The following is a 14,002-nucleotide window of genomic DNA, read 5'->3' as shown; positions in this document are numbered from 1 at the left end:
TCCTGCAGCCTTCACAGATGCTGCACAGCATTCATCATTCAGCCCATTTCTCTAAGCTACTTTCCAATTAATGGCAAAAGCACATTCTGCCATTCTCACTCTCATTGTTTCTCCATCAGATAGTTTGTTGTACAGCACCTTTCATTCCATCTTCCACCTATGTTTCATTTGCATCATTATGTTCATCATTCATATTTCCTTCAGCTTTCGCAAACAAAGATCTCAAACATTTTCAAAGATATGCGCGGCGGTATAACATGCACAGTCATGTGTACGTTTGTTTACAAAAGAATGTTTGTCAGCATTCAAGCCAGAAAGTAGGCTTGTACATCTTTAGTGTGTGTATGTGTGTGTTTTGGTCTTTTCACACTTGAGCTCCTCCAAATAGTGAGTGCTATTGCGGTGCTGGGTGACAAGGCTACTTGGTAAAGTGCTTTTCAAGCCTCTGGCTAATGGCCTGCTGAAAACTTCTGCTGATGAAAATGAGATCTCCCCTACCAATGAGAATTTCTGCCCTGTCTGCAGCAACAGACATATTGTCAGTATAAGGGTGTATGATTGAAGTTTGTGCTTTTTTCAAAGAATACACAGAAATTCAAATCACTACAGAATACACATTGCTTCTGAATGCCATGTCAGTAAATCTGCATTTTGCTGTAGGCAAAGGTCACAGTGGGTTTTACAGAGTACAAAGTGCACATAAATATGATCTGTGTGTATGTCTTTTTTTGTTGTGTGCAGAAGTAAAAGCGGATTGTGGTGATATCATAAAAAATGCATGCGTTATTTCCAAGTAAAACATTCAAACGTTTCAAATAGGGGTCAAAATAATTTTTTAGAGGATTTTCTTATGTCGAAAATATGAATAAAGTAGTAGAATTTGTCTGACCAGATGAAATGATGACATACACTTTGTAAAACCACTAGAAATTCAGTCAAAATCAAGTGGAGTTAAAAAGTGTTCAAAACTGGAAACGCATGTAGTGCAAGTTTATTTAAAGTTCATCTATTTTTCACACATAATGTTGCCTGATGTCAGACGTGTCCTTGTTGGTCCCTACTGAGTACAAATGCAATATCTTTTAAAAGGTGCATTCTTTGTCGTTTGTTTTTTGGTTTCGGAGTGTGCCACGTTTAAGTGCAATTTAAATGTTTTCCATTTACATGTTTGTGTTTGTTTTTGAAGGTTGAAATGGAACTTACCAGGCAGGCTTGTTGACACGTTGACTTGTGTGTAGAACCTCTTGTTGGGCAGCAGCTCTGACACTCCATTCAAGGCTTCTACAGTAAATGTGTAATTGGTGTTGGGAAGAAGATTGACCACAGTCACAGTTCTTTCTGTCAGGCCAACCTGCTGAGGCACAAATCCAACGCTAGCCCCACATGGCTCACACTGCCTCCCGATGCACTTCCGGCATCCCACACTGTAGGTCAAATCCACCCTGCCCCCTGTGTCGGACGGAGCAGCCCAGTCCAAGATCAGCGTGGACTGCTTCAGAGTATAGGTCAAGTCTCTGGGAGGGGATGGGGGACCTATGAAAGAAAAAAAAAAGATAATTATTTAGATTTATTAGTTATCACAGGTCGCTCATGAGCAGTTTGTAAGAAAATACAATGCGTGCTCAATTTGAATGAACTGTCATGCAATTTGATATACAACAGTCCAGAGGCTTTATGGTGGGTATAGAAGCATTTATACCAACAATATCATTATAATCAAGCGCCAGTGTTGGAAGGTTACTTTTACCTTTTGCCTTCATATTAAATAAATTTTTGAACAATAATTTTGATTTTAATGATGTGATATGATGTGATATGAACCATTTTACATAAATAGGTGAGGGAAAATCTGAGGTACTTGTTGTGAAATATTAGTGTATGTAGCATTATTATTATACTTTGACAGTTTGAAAATATATTTTAAGAAGATGTATTGGACTGAGACGGAGGAGGGATTATTGCTCATATAGGAAGGAAAATATTTGGGGTAAGGCTCAGGATTTGATTTAAAAAAAAAAAATAGAATAACATTCCCTTTTGTCTGAAAGATTAGCGTTTTTTTCCATTATGTACTGGTGTCATCTGCTGTGTGAAACAGACCCTCCCTTTACCCTTAGTAAATAAAGATGGCTTGCCATGGAAAGTGTTTTATCTCTCCCGGAACACGAGTCTGATTTGATATGAGGGGCAGTGATGTGAGCTGCCTATTGAAAGGCTGTGTGTATCAAAAGTTCAGCATTATACAGTACATGACAGAGGTAACAAAAAACTGTGTAAACATGTCATTTAAAGTTAAACCACTTCTAAATGAACCCCCGCAACAGCTAAAAAATAAAATATACGATCCAGTAGAAGGCTGTAAAAAGCCAGACCAGAGGACTCCATCCTATCACTAAGTCAGCATTCAGTGTCTTTTGGTTCATATCCTCTTCTCACTGAAAGCACAGGTCCATTAAAGGTCATGAATTTTACATACATCCTTGTATGTGTGTGCATGTGCGTGTAATGAATAAGTGAAGGTTTGCTGCACTGTGCGTGCCATCAAACACGTCACACACCACAGCTGCATCCCGCTTCCAAACACACGTGGTGCCCAGGGTTACATAAGCCCAGAAAACATTCACATTATGAACACACACACACACACACACACACTCGCACACACACAGTAGATGCAGACACAGCTGGGCCTCTTTCTCACGTCTCTGTCCACTTTCATGCTTTCTTAGACTTGCAGTCCCTCACTCTCTTAAGGTTTCTCTTTTCTTTCCATCTTACATTGCGAGTGCCTCTTGTTAAAACTTCACCTCCACAACTCTTCCCACTCTTTTACTCTTAACCTGTCCCAACCTTCTAACTCCCTTTTCCCTATAGCCCATCCACATCACTATTCAACTCAATCTCTACTCCTCCAAAAATATGATACAATACAGAAAAACTTGCATTTCCCTTTAAACCATTGTCATTAAACTGCATGTGTTATCTTTATATGCTACCCCCTCTTAGTTAATCTCATCAAATGAGATCAGGGACATCTATGCCAGAGATAACATAGTCTGACAGGCATGAGAGTATTTTTGCACCAACAAGGTGATTCCCAAAGCACTTTTAGTTGAAAACTTGACATATCTCAGCATGCTATATAGTGCATCCTTGAAAAATGGGAGAAAACTGGACAAATGGAGGACAAAAAGAAGTGACAGACCTATCCACATCAGATCTAAAAGCCATGTCCCCAAGAAATAGGAAAAAAATCCAGCAGAGACCTGGCACGCAACCTGAGAGTTACATCAGGCTCTTTAGTTGATCTGTCTCGTGTTCACTAAAGCCTCATCGAGAATGTTATAAGTGGAAATGTGGATGTCAAGAACCAATTCTTAAAGAAGGGAAACAGGACAAAAAGGCTGACGTATAGAAACACACACTGGAACACTGGAAGTCGTGGACTGGCCACTCTGAAGCACTAACCTCAACATTGTTGAAGCAGTGTGGGATCATCTTGGCATGTTGAAGAATAAAGGTAGTGATACCAACTATTAACTTCAAAGCTCATTAGAACTCTGTTTTTGCCAGATATACTCTGTTTCTATTCAATCAATCAATAAACTTCAATAAATCACTGCACCCATTTCATATTTTAACTAGCAAAATACACTGAACAAAAATATAAACGCAACACTTTTGTTTTTGCTCCCATTCCCCATGGGATGGACGTAGAGACCTAAAATTCATTCCAGATACACAATATAACCATCCCTCCCAGACAGTGGTCACAAATCAGTCCAAATGTGTGGTAGTGGGCACATCTGCTATATTGAGATAATCCATCCCACCTCACAGGTGTGCCACATCAGGATGCTGATCTGACATCATGAGTAGTGCACAGGTGTACCTCAGACTGCCCACAACAAAAGGCCACCCTGGAATGTGCAGTTTTGTCTCACAGCAAAATGCCACAGATGCCACAAGCAATGAGGGAGCGTGCAATTGGCATGCTGACAGCAGGAATGTCAACCAGATCTGTCGCCCGTGCATTGAATGTTCATTTCTCAACCATAAGCCATCTCCACAGGCGTTTCAGAGAATATGGCAGCACATCCAACCGGCCTCACAACCGCAGACCTCGTGTAACCACACCAGCCCAGGACCTCCACATCCAGCAGGTTCACCTCCAAGATCGTCTGAGAACAGCCACCCAGACAGCTGCTGGAACAATTGGTTTGCACAACCAAACAATTTCTGCACAAACTGTCAGAAACCGTCTCAGGGACGCTCAACTGCATGCCCGTCGTCCTCATCGGGGTCTTGACCTGACTCCAGCTCGTCGCCGTAACAGACTTGTGTGGGCAAATGCTCACATTCGATGGCGTCTGGCACGTTGGAGAGGTGTGCGCTTCACGGATGAATCATGGTTCACATTGTTCAGGGCAGATGGCAGCTGAGAATGTCCCAGTTCTTGCATGGCCAGCATACTCACCGGACATGTCACCCATTGAGCATGTTCGGGATGTGCTTGACCGGCGTATACGACAGCGTGTACCAGTTCCCACGAATATCCAACAACCTCGCACAGCCATTGAAGTGGAGTGGACCAACATTCCACAGGCCACAATTGACAATCTGATAGACTCCATGCGACGATGTGTTGCACTGCATGAGGCAAATGGTGGTCACACCAGATACTGACCGGTTCTGGGTCCCCAGACCCCCAATAGCGCAAAAAACTGCACATTCCAGGGTGGCCTTTTGTTGTGGGCAGTCTGAGGTACACCTGTGCACTACTCATGATGTCAGATCAGCATCCTGATGTGGCACACCTGTGAGGTGGGATGGATTATCTCAATATAGCAGATGTGCCCACTACCACACATTTGGACTGATTTGTGACCACTGTTTGGGAGGGATGGTTATATTGTGTATCTGGAATGAATTTTAGGTCTCTACGTCCATCCCATGGGGAATGGGAGCAAAAACAAAAGTGTTGCGTTTATATTTTTGTTCAGTGTATAAAGAAATGAGGAGTAGCTCAAGACTTTTGCATAACACTGCACATTTATGGTAAACAACAAGTTTAGTTTTTTAAGTTTTCAGAGAAAATTGAAATTGTGCAGTCTTCAAAATCAGAAATAATTATTATGCAGCAACATCATTTTGCAGTTATTCTCAAACAACGATTTTGCTGATTTAATTGCAGAAACATCTGATGACAAATGGTATGCATCTCGTCTCCAGTTTTTTTTTTTCTCTCCAAATAGTTATTGTGTTACAACTGGAGCTGTCAGCAGAAGTTCTCCTCTGCCAAAACTTACAAGAATTTAAAGACTAATTTTAATTAACTATTTCTAAAGTTCTACTTTTCATCTCCATTGCTGCCAAGGGAAATGCAGCAGTGTGCTCTAATGGAAAAAACTCAATCGTCACCATTAACAATGGCAGTCAGTTGAGTCATGAAGTAACAGATGAAGCTTAATCTTATAATTAAAGCTCTGTGCTCCTTCAACTTTTTCAAAAAGAATTCTTAAAGCAACTATGAGGTGCACAGTCTCTGATTCTCAGTGTGGTAAACACATTAGGGTCGTGATACTACACTAGCATTAAAAAGGGAGAAGAATAAAATCAGTTGTTCTTTAATCACTGGCGTAATAATGCGCACATATCAAACACTTCATCTTTGAAAATCATAATTTTTTCTCTTACTCTTATGAGGCTAGATTCATCAAACTCTTTCTCTAAATGTACAGTGTGGTGGATTAGTAGAATCTGGGGATTATCATAATTACAGAATCTATAGTGTAATTAATGTGGTCATTAGGCTGCTATGAATATTATCACACAGGATCAGTGAGCTCAGCAATCAATATTATAATTACACCCCTCCACTGCACTTACCATTAAAGCTAGCATGACCACACACTTTCATTCATGTGTGTACGCACTAACGCACAAGTCAATGTGAATACGTATATAAACACACATGCACTAACTTAGAGACCCTATGGATTTATGTCCTGAATACTTTCAGGATATATACCCTATTATTCCTCCATCTAATTACTAAGCTATAATCAATAGGCTGTTTTCCATGCAGAAATCAATAGGGCCAACCTGTACGGCTCTGTTTGGCCTCATAGTGAAGAAGAATCAGGCCGAGAAAGGGTCAGAAAAAGTAAAAGGTGAGGAATGAACAAATAATATGTGGCGAAAAGGGATGAGGATATAGAGTGTCGCTCGAGGATAGAGGGATGAGATTTTGGTTTGACAGAGAGAAGAAAAATGGGATGATAACACGCATGGATGGAACAGATGAAAGGATAAAGAGTAAGGAAAATGCAAGGAGGCGGTGGCTAGAAAGAAGAGTGATGACTGGTCAAGTTAAGAAGACAGAGAGATGGGAATGGAAGAGGGTGTTGAGGCATCAAAAAGGAGGGGGTAGAAAAAGAAGGGGGGGTCCAGCGGAAATGTAGATAATGGAAGTATAGCAGAAAATGGATCTGTAATGTCAGGAGAAAAGGTGGAAGAATATTGAGAGAATGCAAAAGGTTAAGCAAAGAGATGGCAAAATGGGGTGATGGGTTTTTTTGAAAGATGGATGGGAGATATAAAAGGGATAAATGTTAAGAGGCAAAGAAAATGGTTTGGGTGAAGAGGCGCTTTCATATATAGCTTTGGATACTAATAGACAAAGGTTGGAAGTGGTTACATTTACAGAAAACCCTCAAACATACAATGACACAGACGTCAAAGAGGAAAAGTCTTCCTTAGAAAATTTACTTTAAATACTATGTCAAAAAAAGACTGGATTTATTCTTTATTCCAGATCAAAGAGGAATTGTCCAACGAGGCAACAGATGTCATTAACCAGTTATAGACCAAGATTTTTGCTTATGTATTTTCATCCTTTAAGCTTGCAGTTATACAAACACTTCACAACTTTTTCATCAGCAGAGCAGTACAAGGCATGCATCCTGTGTTGTGAGAGACCTACTCCTAGCCAACAATCTGGGAAAGGTTATAGAAACATGGAATGCAATACAATGAAGGGTATATGGTGAAGGAGAGGTGAAGGGTGCAAGGAATGAGTCATGGAGATGGGGTTGATGAGGACAAGATGATGAAACATGACTTGGGGGGGAGGGAGCAGGTCAGACCAAGAGGTAATAGCATGAAAAAAGGAAAGGTGGATGAAAGGGTACGGGGTGAAGGACAGGTTGTTTTAAGACATAAAGAAAATGGATCTTTATTGTTAAAATGGATAAATGACAATTGCAGCTATATCAAAAGCTGAATGGGAGGTTGAGATATTGATTGGCTTACAGACATAAAAATCTATACTTTATGCAAAATTTCAATATCATATCTTATATGAGTTATATGGTGCGACTAGAACTAGTATTAGCATATATATATATATATATATATATACATATATATAATTTAAGAAGATATAGACATAAATAAGTGCAAGTATATTATTATTATTACGTGTGCATGGCGCTGAGGGATTGTCCAAAGGGGTCCTGAAGTGATCCTCCTCACACAAGCACACCATGGATCCTTCCTCTTCTGCGACGCTGTTGGCTGGGCAGGGGAAACACTCCTGCTGTCTGGACGACATCTTGTAAGAGCCAGGTGGACACGCTGGAAAAGAAAAGCAGTTTGTCAGATATGTCCAAATTACGTGATATATCACATTACATACATTTAAAAAAATATATGTAATATATCCTTTTGGGAAATGAACACATGAAACACATATTGCTATATCAAGGAACTGCACGTTCACAAGATAATTCTGCAGATATGCTAACAGTTTAGAGCCTTTTTTTAATCACATAAGCGCCTCTATTTCACTAAGCACGTTAAAGCCTTTGAAAGAACGAGAGGGAAAATTAAGAATGAGTGTAGAAAAATGAGAAAAGCCAGTGAGACCTCAGTGAAGTATAGATGAGATAAAAGATAGGATTAGAGCAGAAAAGTAGAGGAGACTTTGGCTAAATCCATCTGACAAACACAATTCTCACATTACATGTGATCGGTGGACCTGTGCAAATGGCATCAAAGTCTGCAACTGGAATGAACCAGCTATGCAAATGAAAGAAAACCAATGGATCGTGCAGGCACAAAGCTCCGAAGCCCAAGATTTTTTATTTCATTGTGCTTTTTCTCCCCTTGTTTCGCCTTATTTGGAAGTTATCCCAAAGCATGCATGAACCAAAATACAAAAGGTGAGAACGTGGACAAAGGTGATAAGTACTCATGACCTTACATGTGTAAGAGTACACACCATGTAACAGAAGCTTATCAGTGCAAGTGTGACAATGGGCGTGCATAAACACACACACTCAAACTCACTGAGAACAGCTTATTTTACACTCTCCCTGTATGCAGTTTCATTTTCCACTTGCCGTGCTTTTGTAGCAGGTGATAATGGGTGTGAAATCAGGCAGCCAGCTACCGCTCCATGCTCTGGTCTCCTCTCTTCTGAGACTGTATTCTAAACAGCGGGTCTACATTAACAGCTCTAGTGAGCTTTCTACCCCTCTCTCCCAGTCTTCTGCTCGTTTTCCATTCTCCTGCCACATTATTCTTTCTTATTCCTTTCATACCTTTCTTTGTCCTTCTCATTTTTTGTTTCGTCATCGTCAGTCTTGTTAGGTTCCAACTTTGGAGGCATGTTCATTTTTACCCAGAGTGAGAAACTAGTGATTGACATAACCAGTTAGTGGACATTAAATTAGTTTACAGATGGTAGATACTGGTTTTGAGAATATTTATGGACGAAATACTTGGTAACAAAGGCCTTAGCCATGCAAGTCTAGGGACTGGTTGTTAACCCCCTGGCAACCTCCAGTTGCTAGGGACAAATGTGAATTCCACACCCAGATCACGAGTGGTTGCTAGGTGTTTATCTCCAGGCGAAATCGCCTATAAAGAGGCTCCTTGTAATTGCTTTGGTCACTAGCAGTTTGCTGTGGTCGCCTGCAGTTTGCATGGTACAAGTTTACTCGTATAGAAATAATCACCATTTACTCTTCGAGCTGTAGTGAAACTTGAAAAAGTGCGAGATAACCCAGGAATGGAGAATGTTAGCTTTAACGTGAAAGTTGTGTTTGGAGAGTAAACTGCAAGTCTTTGCTTTGTTGCCATGCAAACTCAGGCTTCTTTGCGACCAGTTTCAAACTAGTGGCTGCCAGCAATCTCATCAACCACTCATCAACCAGCTGCAGAAAGTGAATAGGGAGCTTTAGCAATCAGTTTCAGAAGAATTACCAGCAACCTGTACCAGCTACTTGCAGCTAGTCTGAGAATATACATTTTACCCTCAGAACCAGTGGTTGCCACATGGTAGCTGACAAGCTTCTACACCTGCGTCATCGAGGCCTACATTTTAAATCAAAAGAAGCTATAACATGAAAATTATGACTCAAAATTATTTATATGACTCAAAATAAGACATGGTTGCTTTACTTACCCTGATACTACACACTTTTAAATACACAAATTAAAAAAAAAAAAAGAAAAAAAAAGGGGGAAACCAACTACCAACAGAAATATTTGAAGCTAACGATACGCTGGCAAGGGTTAGCCAGTCATAATAGTCCATGTGGTACATGGTAAATGGACTGGTACTTATATAGTGCTCTTCTACTCTAACTGAGCACTCTACTACAAGCCTCATTCAGTAAATCATACACATATTTTTTCTAAATCAAAGCACCTTCGCTAACATCGACACACTTTGACATGCAGAAAGGAGAAACTGGTGATCAACCTACTATCCTTCCAACCTACTTTACCTCCTGAGCCACACCTGCGCCGGCCCTGAATTTCCAAGAAAGATTCTTAAACATTAAAAGATGTTCAATTCACATTCTTGGGTATGTTTACTTGAAGAGCTTGAATAGGAATTAGGAGATATCATGAGCCCCTGGAACCATGTTATCAACTGTGATTTAAGGCAACAGTGCCCTGTCTGAATTATGTGATAAAATTTATGGGATTTATGGGAAATTACAGTTAAGAAGACAGCACTTTTCCCACCTGCAGTATTGTGTCACACAGTCAGTAATGCTGATATATTTGTATGTGACACAGGCAAATTGAACACAAAAGCCTTCCCCTGGCTCAGACCAGTCTGAGAGTGTGCACGTGCCTGTATACCTTTGTGTATGCATGTGTGTATTACAGCCCTGTGTGGCATGTTCGAGGCTGTAAGAACCTCGTAATCGACTTTCTAATGTCTGTCATTACACAAAAAAAAGCCTCTCGCTTTCAGCTCAAAGCACAGCCAAGCATGGGGACATAACAGAAACACACACACACCCGGTCAAGCAGCACTGAAGTAGACTCCCTTTGTTCCTGACTGTGCTGCCACTATCCTTCCCTTCGCCACAGCAAGAACATCAAGTGTGAATAGCACCTAAATCAAGGCAAAATTATGCATAGATCTATGAGAACAGAAATGGGTTTTGCATTTTCTACCAATCATGCTTAAAAGCAGGCTAGCCATATGGCTGGCTGCAGTTCTGACTTATCTCTTCAATTCAGCATGGATAGACATTTCGCTGGCCCACGATGGAAATGTGTGTCTAATGATAGGGGTGTATCAAGACAATATGTGCAGCTCAGATAACAAAAGGAGCTGGCTTTGCATGATGCCCGTCATTTTCAAGGGATTCAAAGGGTCGCCAAAAGCCAGTGCCAGAGAAGGTCATGTCAGTCAGCATGGCCACAAGCCATCTGCCAGTTGGAGAAGAGGAGTTAGTTTAAAAGGCATCCAGCGGTGAGAAAACAAAACAAAAAACTGAACAAAACAATGGAGATACTTGTAATGAAGAGTACTCAAGAGTACTCATTTGGTTTTTCTCATCTTTAAATTGCAAGGTGTATAAATTTAAGTGGAAATCAGAGTTTCAGTGGAAGTAAAGGAGAGTGGGTGGTTAGAGAACTAGAGAGACAGAAGGAGAGATCTGCCAGGACAGCTGGCAAACCAACTGATCAATTTGTCCTATGTGCTGACTGGGAGCCTCGATTAAATGAAACACGGCGGCAAATGTATGCACGCGCACGCGCACACAGAGGCATATTTCTTCAAGGTGTTATGATATAGATATGCAGTGACATGCCAGGTCCTTGGGGTGGGGGGTAGTGGATGACACAGTACGCCAACTGCTGTGAGAGATTGTTCGGAGAGACAGAGACACCAACAGACAAACAGATGGCGTGTGAGAGACAGAAAGACAGTAGGCTATGTACTGTACTGAGAAAGGACATTAAACAGGGAGGGATAATAGACTCCTTCAGACTGACTGATAGACAGAACAATAAACACAGGCATGGAATGCATACAGATGAGAAACACACTGAACGAATGAGTGACAGTGTTAGAATAAGGTCATCTATAGTAGGAATATATAAAACAGCAGAAGTGCTCTGCTTGCCATTGGAGCTTATCGGTAGTTAGAAAATAAATATAGGAATATGATTGCAAAACTTGTTATCAATCTTTCTTAGAAAATTCATTATTACTCTGACAGTTTGAGATATGCCAACAGTTTTGCCATCTAATGAATAAAAAGTAAAAGGCCAAAGAATCCACATTTCAATGAGCTTACAAATGACTTTAATAGACTTTTGTCTTTGTGGGAGGAATCAATTTATAGTTTGCCCTTCTCTCTTATTTTCTTTTTCCTTTCTTTTCTCTAACCTTAAACATGCCCATTAATAAGTCATGAAGCACTTAATGCAATACATGTGAGCAATGAATTGTTTCTTTGCCTCTCTGACAGCACACATTAATAAATATTAATAACCCTAAAAGAGGTTTACTTTAGACCTTTGTGCGCGCACACTGGCACACATTTGCACGCAGCTAAACCCCAAGAGAGATTACACATAGACATAACGCGACGATTTTTTGCAGAGGTTTTCAAGGAATTGAACAAAGTATGATAGTCAAAGGGGTAATGGTATCATAGAGAGATGGGGATGTGATTCCAGCAGTTGGAAATCAATAATTGAGAGAGCTTTAATTCAGATGAGTGCTCCCTGTGTAGCTGATGGTGATTTGAATTCTTTAGGCTTCCTTAACATCCAAAAAATTTATTCTCATTACCATCTTTTTACACACACACGGACACGGACCTACGCGCACATACGCACGCACACATGTAAATCTGCATATCCGAATCAGAGAAGTAGGGAGGTTGGAGAAAAATGACTGATTAATGTGTTTAAATGTGTCGTGTTAGGTCAAATTATTAAAATGTGAACTGATGAGGTTAGGGTGAGTCAGACTGAATTGGACTAGTTGAAATTGGACAAAAGTAGATGGGGTCAGTCTCATTCCACATGATAGATTGGCTGAAGAGAATGAGATATGGACCATACTGGATCAGAAAAAAATGTTGAAAAATACTGTTTCAAGCTAAGACGTTGGAGCTTAGGGGGAAAAGGCTTGGAAAGTTACCAGTGCAACTCTCCAGACTGAAAAATAAAAAGACTCTTAATACCCTGGTCAAGGCTCATGAACAGTATGTGTAAATTGTGGGGAATTTACGTGTATAGTGCTGTGCAAGTCATTCTTTGTTTTTTGCCAGGAAAATGGAAAATAGGTGTAGTAACTTACTGAAAGGAGCCAAACATAAATGTTTACACACTATGTAAAGCAAAAACTGAGTTTGTACAATTGAAGAGCTTAAAAATCAATATACCCATCTTCAACACAGCCTGAACTCTCCAAGGCTCTCAGGAATAGTTCTCCAGGCTTCCTGAAGGACATTCCAACTTCTTTAGATGTTGCCTGGGGAGACCAATCCATGACTGACAATGTTCTGTTATGTGTTTCAGGAATGCTTTAACTGCACTGGCGCTGTGTTTGGGATCACTGTCATGGTGAAAAGTGAAGCTGTTCCCAATTGGATGAATTTCCTGTTACTTGTTAGCATGTTGGATTACACTGTGTGGCAGGGCGTGGCCTGCGGTGCAGTGCAGGGAAGGCGGACGCACCTGCACGGCATCTGCAATCACGCCCCGCCGACTTAAATATTGTACTGGGTCCTGTGGTTGGGGTTGTTGTGGTAATGTTGAGCGGGCAGCGGGAGAGCTGCAGCTCTGTGTGCATTGTGAAGCAAACGTGTGTGACAATAAAAGGATGCAAAGCATGTTGATGTCACCGGTTCTGCCGTGTATGTTTACACACTGTTAGATTGGATCACAATCTAACAGTGTGTTCTTATTTTCATAATTCGATCAATTTTTAACAAGCTGGCCCAACACCCCTAGCTGAAAAGCAGGTTCAAACTATGGCAAAACCTGCTGGACCTTGTCTTTATCTTCTGTAAATCATCATTAATGATGATTTGAACCAAAATTTTCAATTTGGATTCATCATTCCAAAAGACCAGTTGTCACTGATTTTCAGCATGGATCTTGTGTAATTTGTGTAAAAAAAAGAAAGAAAAAGAAAACAAACATCACTCTGAAATCGGTCACGGATAAGGACTAGACTGAAAATGAGTAAAAGGGCAGCCAGTGTCCGAAGAAAAAAATCTGAAAGATCTTCAGAAAGCCTTTCTCTTAAGACAAATTTCCAATAATTACGAGAAAGTTTGTCTCCCTGGAAGCAAAATATAAAGAAATGAGAGGTGATCCAAGACTTGTAAACAATTCTGTCCTTGTATATTAATAATTAAAAGCTTTAAAACAAATCATAGGGATGAACTATACAGGTTAGGGTAAGACAAACTAAAACAAAAAAACCCAACTTTAAATCAATGCTTCTAATTTAACATCAAAAATTTCCTCTCATTATATTTTTAATGTTCTATATTTTTCTCTTTGTTTCATGTTGGAAAAATTAATGTTTTGACTTTTTGAAATGCTCTATCAAAGAGTAAGACAATGGTCTTCTATGGCAATAAGGAAATAATACTTAGTATAGAAAGCTAAAAATTAATTAACCCCTAGAAACTTGTCTGTTGCACAAGGCCCTCTTCAAAAA

At 40.2% G+C, this 14,002-nt stretch overlaps 1 protein-coding gene across 1 annotated transcript in view; it reads right to left on the bottom strand.

The window, feature by feature from the left end:
* Window positions 1-14,002, bottom strand: part of epha10 (EPH receptor A10) — a 168,425-nt gene that overhangs the window by 52,621 nt on the left and 101,802 nt on the right. The window contains exons 4-5 of the mRNA XM_085395208.1: window positions 7,483-7,638; window positions 1,204-1,533 (exon numbers count right to left, since the gene is read on the bottom strand). Coding sequence (XP_085251334.1) covers window positions 1,204-1,533; window positions 7,483-7,638 — 486 coding nt within the window. The remainder of the gene's footprint in view (window positions 1-1,203; window positions 1,534-7,482; window positions 7,639-14,002) is intronic.

Source organism: Rhamphochromis longiceps, linkage group LG22 (genome assembly GCF_057381845.1).
Source record: "Rhamphochromis longiceps isolate RC_006_pf linkage group LG22, R_longiceps_female_GT1.1, whole genome shotgun sequence".
Taxonomy (NCBI): Eukaryota; Metazoa; Chordata; class Actinopteri; order Cichliformes; family Cichlidae; genus Rhamphochromis; species Rhamphochromis longiceps.
The sequence above is the reverse complement of the archived record's forward strand: the minus strand, read 5'-3'. Positions and strand labels throughout refer to the sequence as shown.